This window comes from Mustela nigripes, chromosome 6 (genome assembly GCF_022355385.1).
Source record: "Mustela nigripes isolate SB6536 chromosome 6, MUSNIG.SB6536, whole genome shotgun sequence".
Classification (NCBI taxonomy): Eukaryota; Metazoa; Chordata; class Mammalia; order Carnivora; family Mustelidae; genus Mustela; species Mustela nigripes.
In genome coordinates, this window is record NC_081562.1 from 11693388 (window position 1) to 11715403 (window position 22016).

The 22016-nt window shown below is 40.4% G+C and overlaps 1 protein-coding gene across 23 annotated transcripts in view; it reads left to right on the forward strand.

Annotated features, from left to right (window-relative positions):
• The window catches only part of RBFOX2 (RNA binding fox-1 homolog 2), a 272051-nt gene that overhangs the window by 205806 nt on the left and 44229 nt on the right, over positions 1-22016 (forward strand). For all 23 annotated transcript variants that reach the window (XM_059402112.1, XM_059402107.1, XM_059402111.1 and 20 more), the window contains one exon: positions 6566-6790. In XM_059402112.1, coding sequence (XP_059258095.1) covers positions 6566-6790 — 225 coding nt within the window. The remainder of the gene's footprint in view (positions 1-6565; positions 6791-22016) is intronic.

Here is a 22016-nt window from a genome sequence, read left to right on the forward strand (position 1 = left end):
CCCACTGCTAATTGATGTGTTGATTCAGTTGACTGAGCCAGCTTTGTTGAGTGGGAGAGCCAGTACCAGCAACTCAGGTACCAGCGCCTCACTCCCAGCACGGTTGGGTTGGGGCAAATGGAGGCCAGAGCCCGACAGAGTCTGCAAGGAGCCGAGTTCGAGTATGGGTAGGAAGTCCTTTTGCTGTGTTAATCATAACTGGAAAGCAGTGTCTTTTAGCCTTATCGATCATTTAGTAGACCCATATATACTGTGAGAATTTATTTGTGTCTGGAGCTGGAATTGAAGCTCTCCGGAGACATTTGGTGCTCTTGCTCTGTTGCATCCACCAATCCACCTGAATGTGAGTTTTCTCGTTTGCATCTGACCTCAGGCCAGTAAATCCCGGGAGGGCTTCTAAGACAGTGTGCTTCAGTGGGGCCCAGGCAGGCAGGTGGATGTGAATACGGCCCTGTGTGACTTGAAGATGAGCTAAGAAGAAGTCATATGCAAGTCATATACAGTACCCTCACCTGGAGATCACGAGAACATCTTACATGGTGACGGGTGACAAAGACAGACCTTTTCCTAAAAAATTATAGTGAAAACTTAAGATTTTTATAGCCTAATTTCTAAAAACTAAAACGAAAGATTTTTATGTAAAGCAGTCATTAACACCACTCAAAGATGATTCTTGGAGACACTGGAGACAGATGAATTTTGATGCTGTATAACTTGAAAATGAAAGACAGTTATGAATTTTGTCTTTAGACAATGTCGCTACCATTTTTCTTCAGGAAAGCCCAGGAATTACTCAGTGCTTCAGTCAGTGTATTGGCTTCCTCTTACTGATTACATTTTTCTTGTCATCCTCTTTTATATATTAAAAAAAAAAAAATACTTGGTAAGCTTTATTACGAAAGTAATACATGTTTATTATTAGGAGCATGAGGAAACTTTTGGGGATTTGGAGTAGATGTGCCCACTAGTTTGACTGCGGTGATGACTTCACGAGTGTGCACATATATACATCCGCGCTTATGCTATGAATAAGTAAATGCAGTTCGTTGTGTTAGGTCCATTCTATCGCAGTAAAACTTTTTAAAAAATTTGTTGATTAGATAACTAAAAATTGGACTTGTTTTGCTGTTAATATGTTTTTCCATATGTCAGTGGGATTGAACATTTTAATGGTATTTCGTCATCTGTGAATTGTTCTGTTATGGTCTTTGCCTTTTTCTATTCTGTGTTTCTTGTCAATTTGTGTAACCTGCTCTTACATTAGTGATGACAACCCAGTGTCTGTCTTTTTTTTTTTTTTTTTTTTTAAGATTTTATTTATTTGACACAGAGAGATCTACAAGTAGGCAGAGAGGCAGGCAGGGGTGGGGGCGGGGAGGAGGCTCCCTGCTGAGCAGAGAACCTGATGCAAGGCTCGATCCCAGGACCCTGAGATCATGACCTGAGCCAAAGGCAGGGGCCTTAACCCACTGAGCCACCCAGGCACCCCCCCCCCCCCAACGTCTGTCCCCATCTTTTCCCCTCCCTTGCCCCCGCTGGTTTTTTTTTTCTCTTTAAAGGCCACTCCCCCCCCCCTTCCTTTTTCTCCCCCCCCCCCCCCCCCCACCTTCCTCCCTAACTTCTGTGGCCATGTCAGTCCTTTTTGTCCTTTCTCGTTTTTAGGTTTCCTACCTTGCTGTCTTATGTGAGAGTCCCCCAACCCCAGTTATACTCCTAGGTTTTGCTATATTTTCATAGTTTTCATTGTTACCTTAGATTTTATTTCTGGGGTGCCTGGGTGGCTCAGTGGCCTTCAGCTCAGGTCATGATCCCAGGGTCCTGGAATCGAGTCCTGCATTGGGCTCTCTGCTCAACGGACAGCCTGTTTCTCCCTCTCCCTCTGCCTGCCACTCTGCCTACTTGTGCTCTCTCTCTCTTTCTCTCTCTGTCAAATAAATAAATAAAATCTTTAGACTTTATTCCTTCTTGAATTTTTCTCATGCAGAGTATACACTGTGAAGGGGCTCATTTATTTTCTTGCTGGTGGGTAGCCAACTTTTACAAATCCTCTGTGGTAAATAAACAGTTTCTGTCCATGAAGTGAAATGCAACTTTTATCTTCTATTAATTTTCTCTATAAACTTGAAACCGTTTTAGGATAATCAGTGTTCTGTGATCACTGTGTGTACCCTTATTGTTTTGTCACAGTAGCTCTGTGGCAGGTCTTACTGTATGATAGAGCATGCCCTACTTCATAGCTTTTCTCCTTTCCAGACTTCCATAGTAGTTTTTCACATCCCAGTTAGAATTCTGTTTAGTCCTGTTCTGTTTTCTTCCTCGATGCTCTGTTTGCTTCTGATTGGAAACGACATTATGTAGGGAACCCAGGGTAGTTCAGTGTTTGAGCATCAGACCCCTGGTTTCGGCTTAGGTCCTGATCTCGGGGTCATGGGACCAAGCCCCATGGCAGGCTCCGCGCTCAGCAGGGCGTCTGCTTCAGATACTCTCTCCCTCCTCCCCTGCCCCCCCCCCAAGTATTCTCTAAATAAAGTCTTAAAAATGACATTAGGTGTACATTTTATTTCTATATGAAGCATTACTCCAGAAACAAAATACGTGTCTGTTTATTCAGGCCTTGTTTTGTATCCTATATCGTGTGTTTTATCCTGTACATTTTCTTGCCCTTTTGAATAACTGATTACTGCTGGCTATAAAATAGTTAGTGTGTAAATGTGACAAAATTTTATTGTTGGGTCTACTCATTTGTAGTTAATTTTGTGGGCTTTTCTAAGTACTTAGCTACAGTTGTTTCTGTGTTCTCTTTTTTAAGATTTTATTTATGTATTTGACAGACAGAGATCACAAGTAGGCAGAGAGGCAGGCAGAGAGAGAGGAGGAAGCAGGCTCCCTGCTGAGCAGAGAGCCCAATGGGGGGCTCAATCCCAGGACCCTGAGATCATGACCTGAGCCGAAGACAGAGGCTCAACCCACTGAGGCACCCAGGTGCCCCTCTGTGTTCTCTTTATCTCCATTTCAGGTTTGTCACCTTACTTTGTGTAGCATGAGTCATAGGGACAGTGATTTATAATGATGACAGGTACTTCACAGTTTAATATGATGTTTGCCAGTTATAGCCTTATTTTTCCTTTGTTATAATTAACAGGTAGTGACATATTTATCAAGTGTCTGGCTTAATAAATTTTAACAGTTTGGTACCATCATCCTTAACAAGTAATTTAACATTTCTGTCATCCTAGAGTGTTCCATCCTAGAATGTTCCAGATCTCCATCATCACTCCCTGCCTCCCCCCCCCCAAAAAAAACCCACTACTTTCTTCACTTCTGTTACAGTAGATTTATATCTCATTCAGCACATCTTTAAGATTCATCTATGCTGTTGGTGGTTTATTTATTTATTTTTTTTAAGCTGTGTAACATTCCATTTTGTGAATAAACCACAATTTGTTTATCCATTTTCCTGTTGATCTCAGTACAGTCATTTTCAGTTTGAGGCTATTATGAATAAAGCTTCCATGAACATACTTGCACAGGTGTTTTTGTACACATATGCTTTTATTTCTTTGGGGGTGAATATAAGGAATATTCAAACTGTATAAAAAAGTGGAACTGCAGAACAGTTCTACCATGATAGACTGTTTTACACTTCAACAAGCAATGAGTGAAAGTTCTCGTTCCACATCCTGGTCAACATTCGGAGTTTTCAGTCTTGTGGTCCTTTTAGTGGGGGCAAAAAATGGTAGCTTGTTTGGTTTTAATTTCCTACCCCTGATAACTAACGTTGAGCCACACATTCAGTTATTTTCTGCCCATTGACATATCTGTTTGTGGGAGTTTGTCTGTTGAAGTCATTGACCCATCTTAAAAAAAATATATGCTTTGCTCTTTTCATTATGATTTGTAACAGTTCTTTGTAGATTCTAGATGTGTGTTCTTTGCCAGGTATGTGTACTGTGAATACTGCCTCCCAGTCTCCATCTTGTCTTTCCATTATCTTAGTGGTACGTTTCAAAGAGTAAGAAATTTTAAAATTTTGATGGAGTTTGGTTTATCAGCTTTTTTCTTCAAAAAAAATTTTTTTTTAAGATTTTATTTATTTGGGAGACAGAGATCACAGCTAGGCAGAGAGAGGAGGAAGCAGTCTCCCCACTGAGCAGAGCCTGATGCGGCGCTCTATCCCCCTGGATCATGACCTGAGCAGAAGGCAGAGGCTTAAACCCACTGAGCCACCCAGGCGCCCCTACTTTTTTCTTCAATTGTTCTTGTTTGTTATGACCAAAGAGTTCTTTGTTTATTGTGATATTGTGACCATTGTCCTCTTTTTTTTTCCCCCCTGGATGTTTTAGAGTTTTAAAACGCTCTTATATTTAGGTCTGTTACCTCTTTCCAGTTAACTTTTGCATATGTGGGATGAGTTGAGGTTAATTTTTTTTTCCCCGCTGGGTATTCGGTTTTTTATCTGTTAAAAAGGCTTTTCTTTCTCCTCCTGAACTGACTCTGATGACTTAATACTGACTGTATATGTAGTGTCTGTCTGGATTCTTTTCTGCTGATTCGTTGATTGATTTGTCTGTCGTTAAGCTCGTGCCATACTGTTGTGATTACTGCAGCTTTGTGTTAAGTCTTGAAATCAGGTAGTATAAGTCCAATTTGTGTTCTTTTTCAGAATTGCTTTGCCTTTTCTAGGCTGTTTGCATTTCCACTTAAATTTTAGTAACACCTTGTCAGCTTCTGCAGAAATTTCAGAAATTTTGATTGAGTGTGTGGGATTTGGGGTATATGGCTGTCTTAAGATGCCTGGCTTTCGGGGTGTCTGGGTGGCTCAATGGGTTAAAGCCTCTGCTTTCGGCTCAGGTCATGATCTCAGGGTCCTGGGATGGGGCCCCACAGTGGGCTCTCTGCTCAGCGGGGAGCCTGCTTCTTCCTTTCTCTCTCTGCCTGCCTCTCTACCTACTTGTGATCTCTGTCTGTCAATAAATAAATAAATAAATCTTTAAAACACACACACACACAAAACCTAGCTTTCCAGTCCATGATCATGTATTTCTCCATTCATAACAGCCTTTGTACAGTTCTGTTTCATTTTATGTAGAAGAACTTATCGTACAATGATGGCAGAACCTTTCTTTAAAAATTGTGCGAGATTTTCTGCAGCTTTGGATTTATTTTGTTTGCGATATATATGAGTTTAATGGCCATCAAGATAGTGTCGAAAGCTTAGGATGATATTTAGAAAATGTGCCTAAAGTTCCGTTTCCTGTAGCTCTCAGGGATAGAGAACCCCCTCTTGAACTGAGGGGAAAGAAGGATAATTGGGACTGGGAGAGAAAGAGGAATTATTGCTCCCTTGCCTGATGGGAGTGATGCTCACGGGTATAAGGAAACCAAGTGACATAAACCCAGATTTTCTTTGATTACCTAACGATATGATGTCTAAAACTAGGGGTAGGGGGGCGCCTATCAAAATGCTGACGGTTTGAAGCATTTATCCATCTCTGCCAGCTACTTACAGAAGTACAGTGGCCCAAGACTTTGCAGACTTTTGTATCTTCAGTAAAATAATGGCTTTGCTTTTTCTGGAATAAAATGGGAGGCTGCGGGAGGGGGTGCAAGATTCGGACTCTTTTGTATCTGAACTTAGGACAGAAGTGAGGAAGGGGCTTTGAGCCGCAAAGGCTCCTCCTGACAGTTCCCTGTAGCTCCTGGATGCGCTCTGTTGGTATTTCAGAAAGCACAGTGAATTCCAGGTAAGCATCTGGGAATGGTTATCACATGGAGAGGTGTCCTGCTGTGCTGTTAGCCTTATAAAACTCAGGGATTGTGAAGAACCTTGAACTTTTTTTATCTGGGGATTTTTTTTTTTTTTTTTGGTGTATCTCTAATATTTGTATTTTAAAGAACCTATATTTTTTAAACTATTAACTAGTAGCCGAGACTTAAATAAATCTCTATCTTAAAATCCAAACGTTAATTTTTTTAATAATGAAGTTTCTTCTGAACTCTGTGCTCTTAAAATCTAGAGAGCTAGGTTGTCCTGTTTTGAGAACTTAATTTCTAATGTCACCCTACCATATTGTTATGAATTGTAATTTGATGAAATAGCTTTATTTTTCCCTGAATCTATAAAGGGATAGAGTGTCCTAAAGAAAATACTAATGGCCCAAATTAATTTCAACTCTTAAAACTCTTCTTGTGTGAGAAATTTCCTGGCATGCCTTTTTTTAAAACTTGGGTTAAAGGAAATTTTTTATCTCTTTGGTAACTAATCAACTTTTATATGGTCATGGACTTGTTTAAGAACCACAGATTGGCCCAAGTTGGGTGTATGTTTGTGTGGCTGTATGCGTACATCTCTATGCCTGGCAGTGTTGGGTGTATGTTTGTGTGGCTGTGTGCGTATATCTCTATGCCTGACAGTGTTTGCCCCAGTCCTGAGGCAGTACGCCTTCCATTTTACTGGAGCAAAGAGAGTATTCAGAGAATTTTGTATGCTCACCTTAAAAATAGTCATGTAACAAGAACTAAAGTCACTTTTTTCTCCTTATTTTCTCTTCCACTATTTTTTTAGGGTAACCAGGAGCCAACAACAACTCCTGACGCAATGGTTCAGCCTTTTACTACCATCCCGTTTCCACCACCTCCACAGAATGGAATTCCCACAGAATACGGAGTGCCACACACTCAGGACTATGCCGGCCAGACCAGTGAGCATAACCTGACACTCTACGGAAGCACGCAAGCCCACGGGGAGCAGAGCAGCAACTCACCCAGCACACAAAACGGATCTCTCACGGTATGTGACCTGCGAGGTGAGACGTGGAAGAGCGCCTGCCGTCCTGCCACAGTCCCCTCCTGAGTCATCACACCAGAATGCCCTTTGAACTCCTCTGGCATCTACGTGACACTACGTAGCATTTATGTCATTTCACCCCCCCCCCCCAAACCCACACTGTGTTGAAATTAGAAGTTAAGGGCTCAAATCTGAGCTCTCAGTCCCTGCCCAGGAGCTTAGGGTCTAGAGACAGGACAGCCAGCACAAGGTGAGCGCTGCCGTGAGGGCACACTTAGGTCAGTTTCACCAGGAAGCTTCGTTTCGCCACACCTTGTTGGTCCTTCCTGTGTTGTCGCAGTACACAGTCTCAGCAGCGTCCCACACGTTGCCTCCTTTTTCCTCCTTGACATACTCCGTCTCTTGCTCGCAGGCACTCCCTGTTTCCCTCCTGGGTACTGGCAGTTCTCTTTTAGTCTCCTTTGCTGGTTCCTGTCCAGTTTTTGTTTCTTAAATGTTTTTAAGTTTTTATTTATTTATTTATTTATTTATTTATTTATAAGATTTGTTTATTTGGGAGAGAGCTCACAGGAGTGGGGGTAAGGGCAGAGGAAGAGGGAGAGAGAGAATCTCAAGCAGCCTCCCTGCTGAGCACAGAACCCAACACAGACACCCCTGAGATCATGACCCCCGCTATGATCATAGCCTGATCATAACCTGCTAAAGTAAAAGAAATGTTAAAATTCATCCAGTAGGTATATAACACATATATATCAATACACAGGAAGTCATATTGTCTGTGAGATTGCTGGTCTGTCTCCAAAGATAAAAATGTTCTGTACTCTGGATAGAAAGATCTGTGTCTGGTTTTTAGATTTCTTTTTGCCCTTCCTGTTTCAGATTATCAGGAGAGCTTTATTCAGCCTTTAAACCACTTGATATGATTTACTTCCTAATAAAGAGCCTTACAGTGGAAGCTTTTGTTGCATAAGGATGGATTTAACCTTCAAATACTTTCCATTTTCTTTTATTAGATATCAGACCACAAAGAAATCCATTCTTTCCTTGCAAACATGTTATCTTTTCAGTGTTGATCAGTTATACATAAGCACATAATTTTATACGTCGTAAGTAATGGGCTACAGTATACAATTTATTAGGAAGATGGAAGCATGATGGGTAACAGATGAGGATTCTGTAGCATTTGTTCTAGAATCATGAATATATTGGCTGCTATTTTGGCTGCATTTCCAAATCACTCAAATGATTATGAACTCACAGTCTTACCAGAACAACTATGCAAAGAGGGAATAAAATAGAAATCTGAGGCTTTATCAAGTATTTTAATTACTAAGTCTGTTTCTTTACTAGTTATCTGTCCTTATCCTATTTTTATTTCTACTTTCAGTTTCATATAAAATCAATCTTGGTAATTTGTGACTTTCTAGGAATTTTTCTTTTCCAACTAAATTGTCTATTTTATTGGCACAACAAAATATTATTTATAATAATAATCCCATATAATCCTTTTTAATTTCTATAGCATCTGCAGTGATAGCCCCTCTTTCATTCTTGATTTTGGTAATTGTGCCTTCTTGCTTTTTTTCTTGGTCAGTCTAGCTAATTTTATTAATTTTGCAGATCTTTCCAGAAAACCAGCTTTTGGTTTCATGGATTTTTTTTAAAAAAAACTGTTGTTTTTCTGTTTTATATTTCATTGATTTCCATTTTGATCTTTATTATTTCCTTCTTTCTACTAGCTTTGACTTTGATTTGATCTTTATTTTTTAGCCTCTTGAGTTGTAGCTTTAAATCATTAATTTTAATTTTTTTTTTTCCTTTCTGATATGTGTTTAAAGCTATACCTTTCCCTTTAAGTTTCCCATAAAATGTGATACATTGTGTTTTAGTTTTCATTCAAGATATTTTAAAATTTCTCCTTATGATTTCTTCTTTGGTCCTGGGTGACATAGATGTGTTTCTTAATTCCCAAATGTTTGAGGATTTCCCAGCTTTCTTTTCTTGATTTATAATTTAATCACATTGTAGAGAGAAAACATACTTTGTATGATTCAATTTTTAAAAATTGAGATTTGTTTTGAGGCTTACTAGATGGTCTTTCCTACAGACTTTTCCTAACCAGTTGGTGTTTTCTCATTATAAAATGTTCCTCTGTCTCTGTCATTATTTCTTCAGTCTGTTTTGTCTGATATTAATATAGTCACTTCAACTCTCCTGTCATTACTTTTGTATGACATCTTTTTCCTTCATCTTTGTCTCAAACTCTTAAAATCTAAGATGTGTCTCTGGTTAAAAAAAAAACAAAAACTGAATCTTTAACCCATCTGAAAATGACTGCCTCTTTATCGGAGCATTTAGTCTGTTTACACTTTAAGTAATTGTTAATATGGGTAGATTTATGTCTGCCGTGTAATTACTTGTTCTGTGTCTCCAATCTTTTATTGTTCCTCTGTTCCTTCTCTACTGATTTCTGTTAAATAATTCTTAACTGTACCTTTTAAATCCCTTTGTGATTTTTTAATTAGTTATTTGTGTTGTTATTTTTATATTTTCTTAGTTCTTGATCAAGGACTTCATCTTCAGCTTATCATAACTTACTGATGCATGCACTCCCTCACTTACTCGTCGGTGCACACATGTGTGTGTCTTATTCTGGTAAAATATTGCAACTTTGCTTCGTTCCTCACCATCCTTTGTACTGTTCCTGTCATCTGCATTATACATGTAAGCTCCAGTTGTATGTTTTTTTACCAGGGACACCCTTTAGATTTAAAGAGTTTGAGACAAAATGAAGGAAAAAGATGTCATACAAATAGTAGTCATAAGAGACCTGAAGTGATTATATTAATATCAGACAAAATGGATAAGTATTGACGGAGACAAATATACATTAGAAATGTAACAACACAGTGTTTGTAATTATTACTTTAAAGAATCTTATATTCTCAAAGGAAGTTACCATTTTCAGTAATCTTCGAATCTTCCTGTGGATTTGAATGGTATTCTGATACCATTTCCTTTCAACCCCTAGGACGTCTTTCAGTGTTTTCTGTAGACTACGTCTGTTTGAAATAAATTTCTCTGTTTTTGGGTATCTAGGAATGTCTTCAGTTTGTCTTCACTTTTGAAGGCTAGTTTTGCTCGCTGTAGAATTCTTCATTGACTGTTTTTTCACTGCTTCCCAGCACTTTAAACCTGTCACCCCACTGCCCTCTGGCCCCTGACAAGAGCCAGCTGGTTCTGAGGAGTCCACCATTCATCCTCTGTTCCCCTTTCTGTGATGAATTGCTTTTCTCTTGCTGCTCTCAAGATTTTCAGTGTATCTTTGGCTTTGAGCAGTTTTTTGTTTTTTTTTTGTTTTTGTTTTTAAAGATCTTATTTATGTATTTATTTGACAGAGAGAGAGAGAGAGAGATCACAAGTAGGCTAAGAGGCAGTCAGAGAGAGGGGGGAAGCAGGCTCCCTGGTGAACAGAGAGCCCAATGCGGGGCTCAATCCCAGGACCCTGGGATCTGACTTGAGCCGAAGGCAGAGGCTTAACCCACTGAGCCACCCAGGTGCCCCTGGCTTTGAGCAGTTTGACTCTCATGTGGATCTCTTCGTTTTATCATACTTGGAATCTGTTGAGATTGGGTCTGTAGATTAATTTTTTTATCATATTTGGCAAGTTTTTAAACACAATTTCTTCAGCTATTTGTTTTTTCTCTTTCTCCTCTTTTCCTGGGACTTTCACCACAAATATGTTGGGAACTTGATGTCAGTCACCCACAGGTTCAAGTTCTCGTTTTTTTTGTTTATTTGTCTCTGAGTTCAATCGAAACAGAATCTAAAGTTCTGTTCATTTTTCTTTGATGTTTTGTCTTTCTGTTCACGAGAGTGGAGAGTTTCTGTTGACGTCTCTTCCAGTCCACTCACTCTCGTTCTGCCACATGGCATCAGTTTGTGACCCCATCTCGTGAATTTTTTATTTCGGTTATTACTGTGCGTTCCAACTCTAGAATTCTCATTTGTGATTTGTTCCTCTGTTGAGATTCCTTGTCATCATATTTCCTTCATTCTTTGAATACATGTGTAATTGCCACTTTAAAGTTACCTGCTGAGTCCAACATCCAAACCCACTCAAAGGTCCATTTCTTATCTCGAGTCTGGGCCAAACTCTCCTGTTTCTTTATAGGTATTGTAACTTTTTAAATAACCTGGACATTTTAATAATATATTTCAGCAACTCTGAAGTGTTGTATTTTTTTAGAGGTATAGGTGTGTGTATATATGTATATTTCAAGTGATTTGCTTGACTTAAATTGTGGACTGTGACTTCTCAACGGTGTGTAGCCACTGCTGTTTCTGCACAAAATCTTAGTGATTTTTCCCCTCTCATTTTTATTTTCTCGCCTGGCCAGGCGTTAACCCTGTGTCTCCGTAGCTCAGTGGTCAGCCAGGGATTTGGGCAGAGGTTGTATTTAAGCACCTTGAACTTGTAAATCTTCCACCCTCTGTCAATTCATCTGTTTGTGGATTGGGAAGAGTTGGGAAGAGTTCAGAGTTCAGCCAGTTCTCAGGTCTGCTTGGCCTTTTCTCTCTGTTGGGCTCTCTCATGTGCCCCCTCCTTGTGGTTGTAGTTTCGCCACTGGCCACAGGTGTGAGGAGAGCGTATCTATCTAGCTTCTCTGTGATTCTCTCATTTCCAGGATCTCCCCTTCATGTTGCTGGCTGCTCCACCACTCACTTCAGTCAGAACACAAGCTCAAGACAGAAGAACTGTGTTTCCCCCGTTAGGGCCTCTATCAGACTTGCCACTTTCAGCTGACAGAGCTGTGGGTTTCTCCTGGCCACTGTCCCCCCATCCCTAATCCTGATAATGAGAAATTAGGAGACTCTGGTTGAAGACGCTTCTTATTTGTTTAATGTGTACATTTAAATGGGAGTGTGAATTCATTGCTCTTAAGCCATTTGCCTTTGGCAGTTGTGAGTATGTGGGTGTTCTGGGGGGAACGTGTGCATAGACTGAACAGTAGAGCAGTACATCATAAAACTTAGATTTGACAACATGAATAGATTATTCTGGTAAACTTTTACTCTCTACTAGCATGTTTCTTAAAATGGATCTGGTAATTCCTATGGCCAGTTACATTCAAAAGGTAGATAGGAAACTTTGTTGTTTACAAAGAAATGATTCCTTAAATTTCTGTAACACTTTGTTTAAAACCTGCTTCCACAAACACTGTTTTTTATTGTGGTTCATAAACTAGTCCTTCGTGCATGTGAGGGTTTTGCAGTAGGGGAATTCAGAGTCCGTTTCTCCATTCCGCCACTTGGGTTCCCCAGCTCCAGCTCAGCGACAGGAGACAGCGGATGTGTATGCGCCAGTCCCGATAGCCGGCGTCTGTGCATCTTGTCCCACTCAGCTCAAGTGTCAGCTCTGCTGCGAAACCTTGCTTCAGGGTCCCAAGCAAAGCCAAGCCTGTCCTTCACTGAGGCTCAGGTAGACTCCTGGGCTGACCGCTTTTTGTGGAACTTACAAGATGTTGTTTTTTATTTCCTTCTGTCTCCTTAATTAGACCATAAGCTTTTAAAAGAAAAAGTTCTTCTAGTTCATCTTTGCGTTCTCTGACTTACCACAGTGCCTGGCACTTAGCAGTTTCTCAGATGGTCCGGGTAATTAAAGGAGGTGCGGTGGGAGGCCTGAGGAGGGAGAAGCTGAGACTTCCCGAGGTGGGTGGCATCGGACCTGGTCTTCCTATGAAGAGTGATTAGAATTAGAACGTGAACAGGATTAGAACACCATGGGAAAAATTGGGAAAGTCATTTCTCAAAGCAGAGTTAGGGATATGGACTAGATCAGAAGTCTTTGAATAAAAACCGTATCTGGTTTCCAGCAGCCTGAAGCCTGGGGTGGTTGGTGGATCCAGAGGAAAATAAAGTGGAAGAAAAGTCACTTGAGTGCAAATCGGGAAGGGTACTTGAATGCCTGGTTGAGAAATGACTTTATTGGAGGTTTTTGAGCCAGGAAATGGAAGTGAGCAGAGCTGTGCTTGCAGAAGACCAATATGTTGTGTACCAGATGAGGGGGAGAAGCAGGGGGCCGGTTAGGAAAGAGTCTCCCGAGGTTCTGGACCAGGGGCTGCAGCGGTTATAGAGAGGAAGGTTGCCACCGTAGAATACACGACAGCTGACTGAGTAAAACAGAGAGTGGAGTCAAAGAGTGTGTCCTCCGTAGCGCAAGAACTATGTCTTGAATAAATCATTTCACCTCCCAAACTCCAGATTTCCCATCTATTACATGAGCCAGCAGTGCCTAGTTACAGGATTGTACTGAACAGGAATGAAAGATGTTTGGGAAATTACTGGTTTAAATAGTTCTTTAATAGCCTTTTTTAAAAAAAGATTTTACTTATTTAGAGAAAGTGCACACACTGCAGGGGGAGGAGGAGAGGGAAAGGGAGAGAATCTCAAGCAGGCTCCCTGCTGACCACAGAGCCCAACTCAGGCTCTGCCCTGAGCCGAAACCAAAAGTTGGACACTTGGAACCAACTGAGCCACCCAGGAGCCCCTTTAATTGCCCTTTTTTTTTTTTTTTAAGATTTTATTTATTTATTTGACAGACAGAGATCACAAGTAGGCAGAGAGGCAGGCAGAGAGAGAGAGGGGGAAGCAGGCTTCCCGCTGAGCAGAGAGCCCGATGTGGGGCTCAATCCCAAAACCTTGGGATCATGACCTGAGCTGAAGGCAGAGGCTTTAACCCACTGAGCCACCCAGGCGCCCCTTTACTTGCTTTTTAAAACCAGCTTTTAGTTTTATTTATTTATTTTTAATTTATTTAGTTGACAGATAGTGAGAGAGGGAACACAAACAGGAGGAGTGGGAGAGGGAGAGGCAGGCTTCCTGCCAAGCAGGGAGCCTGATTCAGGGCTCGAGCCCAGGACCCTGGAATCATGACCTCAGCAAAGGTACACAGTTAACAACTAAGCCACCCAGGTGCCCTTAGAAACATCTTTAAAATCAGTTGTCTTTTGATACCCTTGATTTGTGGTTTTATTATTGTGAGCCACAGCTATAGTGCAATAGAGATTTTGTTTATTTTGAATAGTCTCATCTTGTGTGAGAGAACCAAAAAAAACAAAACAAAAAAACTACAAAAATGAGAAATAAGTGATGAAATCTGGAATTTTATTTCTAAAATGTATTTCAGAAGTTGGTTTTCACATTGGGCTAGAAGCTTCTTGTGCCCTTTAGACAAGACAATCAGTTTGTCCCATACAGTGCGTTAGCCAAGAGACGGCATCCAGGGGTCCTGATTACCCCGCGCCTGCCTGCGGAGAAGAAAGGACCTCAGCTGGTGTGTGTTTAGATGCTCTTCCAAGTGCTGGCAGGCGTAAGTGACTGGAGCATGTGCGGTAGACAGGCTTTGTGAGTCCTCTTCAGAGGGTTGTGTCCATGTGCACGTTCCGCCCACCTAGTCGACTATGTTTTCCTTGAGGACAGGAGTTACTGCTTGCCCTCTTATTACTCCCAGTGGCGCATAATGGATGTTTAACAAGTGTTTTTTGTTTGTTTTGTTTTAAAGATTTTATTTATTTGACAGAGAGATCACAAGTAGGCAGAGAGTCAGGTGGGTGGGGGGAGGGGAAGCAGGCTCCCCACTGAGCAGAGAGCCCGACCTGGGGCTCAATCCCAGGACCCTGAGATCATGACCCAAGCCGAAGGCAGAGGCTTAAGCCACTGAGCCACCCAGGCACCCTAATAAGTGTTTTTTGAGTGAAGAAAAAAAGAAATCATAAAGGTTCAGCATCTGTGGCTGGTTGGTAGGAAATGTTAATATCCTCTTGAAGTATTTGAGCAGAGTTGTTGATGGCTGTAAAGCAGAGATTTGAAGGCATAGCTGAGGGACCCTCCTTTACTGTGTGGGTCAGCCGTAGACCCCACAGCCCTCCTCGCTGGTAGCCTTCAGGCACACTTCTGAATGAAAGGTAACTAGAACACCATGCTGTCCACCATCCTCGGTTTCTTTGCTTTGTTGCATGCCCTTTCTTAGAGTTGAAGCCAGCTTTTCTGTCACTTTCTCTATCAGAAGATCAGTGTGACCATCCTCCATAATCACACTGACTCCCTTACTTGCAAGCGCCGTGTGGACTGGTATCCCACTAAAACAGAGCCAAGAAGCGATAGCCCTTAACATGGGTCCATTTGCCCAAGTGAGGATTTCTGGAACATAATGAGAAGCATGGGGCCCAAATCCTTCTCTTACATTGAGTGTCATGGCCCATGTGACCCCCAGCCTGCAGTGTAGGCATCATGGTTAGCAGGCCTGCTTCCCAGCTAGAACTAGAAGGCCTGGGAGCACAGAGGAAGTTACTCCTCTGACTGTCTACTCCCAGGAGAATCCCTCATTTCCTCTCCAGAGTAATAGGGAGAAGATGGTGAGCCTGCACAAACCATCCACAGTTGTTTCCAGTTTACCAGTTATGATGCCTGTGATCGTCTTGGCTGTTTCAGAGCTCGATCCATGAGCAGACTGTAGGCTGGTCTGAAAGTGCAAGAGTTGCTACAGAAAACCACACTCCAAGCCAGGCTTGGATATTTTTGTTTTAGATTCTTTTATTTATTAGAGCACACAGGAGAGCAGGAGAGAGGGTCAGAGGGAAGAGGAGAGACGCAGATTACCTGCTGAGCGCGGAGCCTGATGCAGGGCTTGATCCCACCCTAACCCTAACCCTGAGATCATGACCTGAACTGAAATCAGGAGTTGGATGCTCCAGCGACCGAGCCACCCAGGTGCCCCAGACGTGGATATTTTTAATGGAGAAACTTGCCCTTTGGTTCATGACACTCAAGACACCTTTCAGCATATTGTTAATATTGTTAGCCTCATGATGATTGCTGCTTCTCCCTTGCATGTCTTTATTCATTTATTTACTTTTACTTACCCCCCCCACCAACTCCCTCCCCTGCCAGAAGCAACTAGAACTAAGCAGTGCTGGGAATGGTAATTCTGTGCTCTGCTGCCCTTTCCTGCTCTCCTGTGTTGGGGCCAGGATAAAGAAGCACTAATGGTTCATTTATGGGCATGGTTTTTCTTAACCTGTCTAAAGAGTTGTACATTTTTCATAAATATCTTGTACTATTTTTTGAAATGAGTAACTGATTAGAATCACTGAATTTTAAAGCTAAAATGGATTTTAGAAATCATTTTATGCCTGCCTTTTACAACAGAGGTCAACAGTTCTAAGTGACTTGAACACAGAAGGTTACAGCTAGCTGGTAACAGAGCTCAGGAAATCTGCTTTCAGCCACGTGCTTTTCTTCAGCTTCCCCATGCAAATTATAAAAAATAAAAGGCATCCACAGGGATGTCTTCTTAGCTTCCACTGATCGTTCGACTTTAAACTGAAGAACTCCACCTAGAATGTACAAACAGATATCTTTCATTCTAAAATGTACATTAAAATATTAAAGAAGCATTCAGTTAAGGATAAAGTTTTTAATTGAGGTGATCTTCTGTCTGTGTTTCCCTATTTTACATTATATGTAATTTTTCTATGATTCTCACTCTTGGTTTAAAAAAATAAGTGACTTGCTATGGTTTCTATTTCACAGTGGGATACCAGCTTATGATGATATCACATATGCAAATGATGCCTTTTATAATTCCTTTTTATAGCACTTTGACCTACTGAGAAGGTGGAACTAGATATTATCTGAAGAAAATTGAATTACTAGTTAATTGGAAAAAAAAAAGTGTGCTTACATTTAAATGTCCAGACAAGACCAGAGTCTCAGAATTTGGGTTGTCATAGCAGTATTCAAATACACAAAGGAAATGCATGAGCATTTCTTTTAAAAATAACTAAATCTAAAAGTAATTTTTCTTGACTAGTGAATGGCTCTACAGAGACATAAATTCAATTTTCCATGCCCTAAAAATTGTGTCTGATGGTGGCATTTAGATAAAATAATTTTATGTTTAGTATATCGCAAGTGTTCTATCACAAGTTTGAGCAAAGTGAAATACCATTATTTTCAGCAAATAAGCATGAGGTCAATATTTCACTCTTTAGAAAATCATTTGATCATATTAGGGCATTTTGACTCTCGAAGAAGGAATTCAGATGCTCTGATTCTACCACATTTTAGGCCATCACACACTCCAATATAAACATTGTAAAAATACTTCAAATGGTGGACCAACATGGGTTGTAGTCCCTCCCCCCCTTTCTTTAAGGTAATGTAAAATGACCTAATGAAAAGTATCTCAACCTACTTTTTAAAATTTTATCAGGAAAAACTGAAATTTGGTTTTTAAAAGTTGTTTTAGAAAAAACATTATTACATACTACTGTGATTGTGGTTAGGGTGCTTGAGCCCAGAAATCTCTCTGATCAGAAATCAGGTAGAGTTGGGTTTAGCTCCCAGCTCCTCCTTCCATTTGCTAAATGCGTAATCATCTGAAAATTATGACTCTAGTGCTCATTTTCCTCATCTGTAAAAATGGTGATAATGGTTCCTGCCTGATAGGGGCTTTTTGGATTAAATGAGAAAATGAAGAGCCAGTACTGAAGACAATGCCTGGCCCAGAGTAAATGTCAGTAAGCATTAGCTACAATACTGTTATTATATAATTATTTCAAAGAAGGTGTCATAGGCAGCCTTAATTTATGAAATGAATGGACCATCCAGTTCTCTCTCCTGAGAGAATCTTTCTTCCCTTGCCTGCATAGGAGCTGGTGCCCTAAGAGCCATACCTTTATCAGTGAATGTTACAGCCGGCTCTACAAAAAGAAAGGAATGAATTATATGTGTAATACATGTTTGGGGAGAAAACAGGAGATCTGTTGACTTTGCTTAGCTTAGTATTTCCCAAATTTATTTGACCATGAAACCCATTTTCTGCAAAATACCAGTTAACATCCTGTAGAACTGCCATTCTACCCATTGGAAGGGATTGCTGTGAGATTTTTGAAGTACCTGCATACATTTGTGGGTTTTGTTTTGTTTTTAAGATTTTATTTATTTATTTGACAGAGATCACAGGCAGGCAGAGAGGCAGGCAGAGAGAGGGGGGAAGCAGGCTCACCGCCAAGCAGAGTGCCCAATGCGGAGCTCAATTTCAGGACCCCGGGATCATGACCTGAGCCGAAGGCAGAGGCTTTAACTCACTGAGCCACCCAGGCATCCCTACACCTGTGCTTTTAGATGCACTTAAAACTATTTTGGGAGTGATCTTTTCGTTAGATTTTCTTGGGTATGAGATACATCATGGTCTTATCTCATATAAATTTGAATCATTCAAATTTGAAAAGGGTAATAGAGAAAAATTAATGAAACTTCATTTTTTTAAAAGATTTTATTTATTTGATACAGAGAGAGAGATCACAAGTAGGCAGAGAGGCAGGCAGAGAGAGGGGGGGAAGCAGACTCCCTGCCGAGCAGAGAGCCTGATGTGGGGCTCAATCCCAGGACCCCGAGACCATGACCTGAGCTGAAGGCAGAGGTTTAACCCCCTGAGTCACCCAGACACCCCTGAAATTTCATTTTTGTGTAAATTTTTAACTGTTAACAAAATTCAACTGAGTAAATTATGCAGGTCTTCTTGGCCGTGCTCAGTGATTCGTGAGTTGGGCTGCATCCAATCTAAGCAGGTAGAAAGGAGCCCGGAAGAGCTGTACAAGAGGTTTTATAGGCAGAAAGGAGCAGGAACAAGGAAGTTACACTGGGCATTTGCTGATTGGTTAGAGCAAGGTTGCTTTCCTTACGTCGTGCAGAGCCAGGTCAGGTAACGTTTGCTGAGCAGGCAAGTCTGATTGGTTGACCTGGGCCTTGCTTTTCTGGGAGAGCCCCGCAAAGAAACAGAGTTCACTTTTGGTTTGCTGAACTGGGGCTTATTGGCATGAGTGACTCCCTCCTGGACACACTGTGGTTCTTTTAACAGAACCAACGTGAATATTCCCAAGTGAAGCCTTTGGTAATCGTTGCCTGATTTCACAGCTGTCTGAAATACATGGCGGTTGACAAGGCAGCTCTACTTTTAGCAGTGAAGAGAAATATCTGCTATCTTTGATAAATTTAGTCTTGAACTTTGCAGTTTTCAGAACCATGTCCCTTATACTGTATGTGACTTTGTAACACTGTGAAAATCCCTGATTCATCTTATGAGAAGGATCCGCTTAAACCTTAACTGAAGACCAGTCCCCATCCGAAAGAAATTGAACCCAACTAGGAATCGTGCTTTTGTTCTCAAAATGATGAGATCTTCAGGGAAGCTGCTGCAGGAGATGGCACTTTATGGGGCTTACCTTCTGTAAGTAAAGGAGATTTGTAAGTTAAATTGCTTCTAATTTGGGAGTACATAATAATAGTGGTTTCAGATTAAATGTGCTTCTTTCTCCACCATGCCAGTAATTTGGAATGAATAAACTTTTCAGCCCATTTCTGACTTTGATAAGTGGTCCACCCTGCATACTGAATACAATTTCAAGCATTTGTCCACAGTTGTGCTTGTGTATACTCATTAAACCAACTTAGACATTCTTTGTGTTTTAATATTCTTTAGGGTTTCGAATCTGGCATCCCCAAATACCTTTCCCTTCTTTTTAACTTTTTATTTTGAAATAATCTTAGATTCATAGGAAAGTGGCAAAAATTATGCAAAAAACTTCTGCATAATCCTTCACCTAACTTCCCCTAATGTCATTACCTTACATAGGTACAGTACAATTTTCCAAACAAGGCAGTAAGAAGTGTTGGTACAATACTAAGGCAGAATATAGACCTTATTCACATTTTACCAGTTTTTCCACTAATGTCCTTTTTTCTGTTCTAAACCCAGTTCCGGATCCCATGTTGCAGTTAGTTGTCATGTCTCCTTATTCCAAAATATTTTAATCATATTCAGCTTATATCTGGAGTAGTTTCAGTCTCTGAAGAACAGAGAAAGGAAAAAACTTTGTATTTATATTTATAGGCTTACTGGTAGCTGAGAACCGTGTCTCATTGTCAAGGTCTCTGCTTATTCTCCCACAGCCTTTTAAGTGTGTGTTGGCAAAGGGCTGTAATGAAGGCTCTCCTTGAGAAACAAAGGCTATTTTGAAAGCAAGCGGTATTTGCCAAAATATTTTATACGTGTTAGCTCAAAATACACATAAGCTTTGTTGCATATGTACATACGGTATTACAAGGTTTTATCAAACAGGAGTTTTTTCCAGGTTACTTTTGAATACACCCATCTAGTTTTGCTTCCTCCAAGAATGCAGTAAATGGTTTTGGTGTTTGTGTGTTTTTAGGGCTATAAACCAGTAAGAATAGGAGAATTAATAATTTTGGAAGCTAGAAAGCAGATGTCCCAGTTAGTGATGAGCTTAGCAGACCCACATGAACTTATTTCTAAGCCAGTTGTGGGAGAACTCTGAGAAATAATTCCATTTACACCACAAAAATTTTAGAAGTTGCAGAAACTGACAGCTCTGGATAGAAGACTGGAAAACTCTTTTCTGGGAGCCTAACTGACTCAAGAGGAAAGACTTGAAGATGGACATGTCAGTGGGTTCCCCTAACATCACTTCCCTAACTGGAGTGAGTCCAAGTCCTCATGCCCCTCCACCCCACCCATTTAGAACTAAGTTTTTTTAGCTACCTCCCCCAACTTGATTCTTAATTCTAAGCCAAAACCAAGGATAGCTAGATTCCTGAGGGAAACCTACAATGTGCAAGATAGAGAACAAAAAGAAGCAAACTAAAAGGAAATTGGGGATGAAAAGAAACTTTTACTTCCAAACAACTACCAAAGCAATAATCTACAGCTTTAGAGAGATAAAGAGAAGATACAGAAGATACTAAACAAGAATGAAGTTTTAAAGGGTGAAGACTGTGGGATTCAGAGAAGAAAAATGAACCTTGAAATTAAACACATGGCAACAGGGCTGTCTGGGTGGCTCAGTTGGTTAAGCATCTGCTTTCGGCTCAGGTCATAATCTTGGGGTCCTGGGATCAAGCCCCTCATGGGGCTCCTTGCTCAGTGGGGGGCCTGCTTCTCTCTCTCTCTTTCTCTCTCTCTGTGTCAAATAAATAAATAAGTAAATAACATCTTAAAGGAAAAAAAGGCAACAAAATGTAAGAATTTTGTGGGAGGGCTGGAAGAAGTAAAGGTCTGTAGTCCCTTATCCACAATCTAAAATCCAAAAATGTTCTGAAAATCAAATGATTTTTCATAAGTTAGCAGCAAAATTCACAACCTGTATATATCTTTGTCACATTTATATGAATGAACATAAAGAAATATCACTGTCCCACATCTGTTGAGTTACATTATGGTTATACCCGTTACCTTCCTAAAAATCCTAAAACTTCTGAATTCTGGTATCCATTGGCCCCAAAGTTTTCAAATAAGGAATTAAACACCTATTATCCAAAAAAAAAAAAAAAAAAAAAAAAGACCCAAAAGCCAGAGAGGAAATAAAGAAGTATGAAAATAAGAGGACCAGTCCAAAACGGCCAGTGTCCAATAATACAAATTCCAGAGAGAAAGACCAAATGTGTAGGGTGGGAATCATCAGCAAAAGAATTCAAGAAGACTTCCCAGGACTGAAGGACATTAATTTTCAATTTAAAAGAGACTACAGAAGTACCAGCAAAATAGATCAGAATAAAACAAACTCACATTAAGGGATATCATTATGAAATTATAGCACACTAGACACCCTGGACAGTCTCCAAACCGGAGAGAATGGGAGGAAAGAATGCCTTCGGGTTTCTGAACAGCCACATGGAAAACTAGACAACGCTTTAGAGCTGCCTTCAAAATTCTAAAGGAATTTTTTTCAACCTAGAATTAACCTAGAATTTCAACCTAGATACCCAAGCTGTCATTGACATGGATTAATTTAGTAGATGTTTTCAGACATGAATCTGATTCTCAAGAAGTTTGCTGTGAATGAAATTTCTTCTTCTTCCTCTTCAGCCTCACAGAGGTGAAAATAAGAAATGAAGTCATCTCAGAAAACAAAAGGAATACATATTGAAGAAAATCAATATTGAAGAAAATCCATAAATCAAAGTATATTATTTCTGAATTTATCAAGAGATTCCTTACTATCACAGATTATGTGTTAAATGTTACTATGATAGAGACTTGGAAAGTAATATTTCATCTCATATTGCCCAGAACACTCTTTTCACACTCCATAGTGGAAATATTGCCACTGTTTCGTAGAGAAGTCAGAAAATTAATCCACTTCAC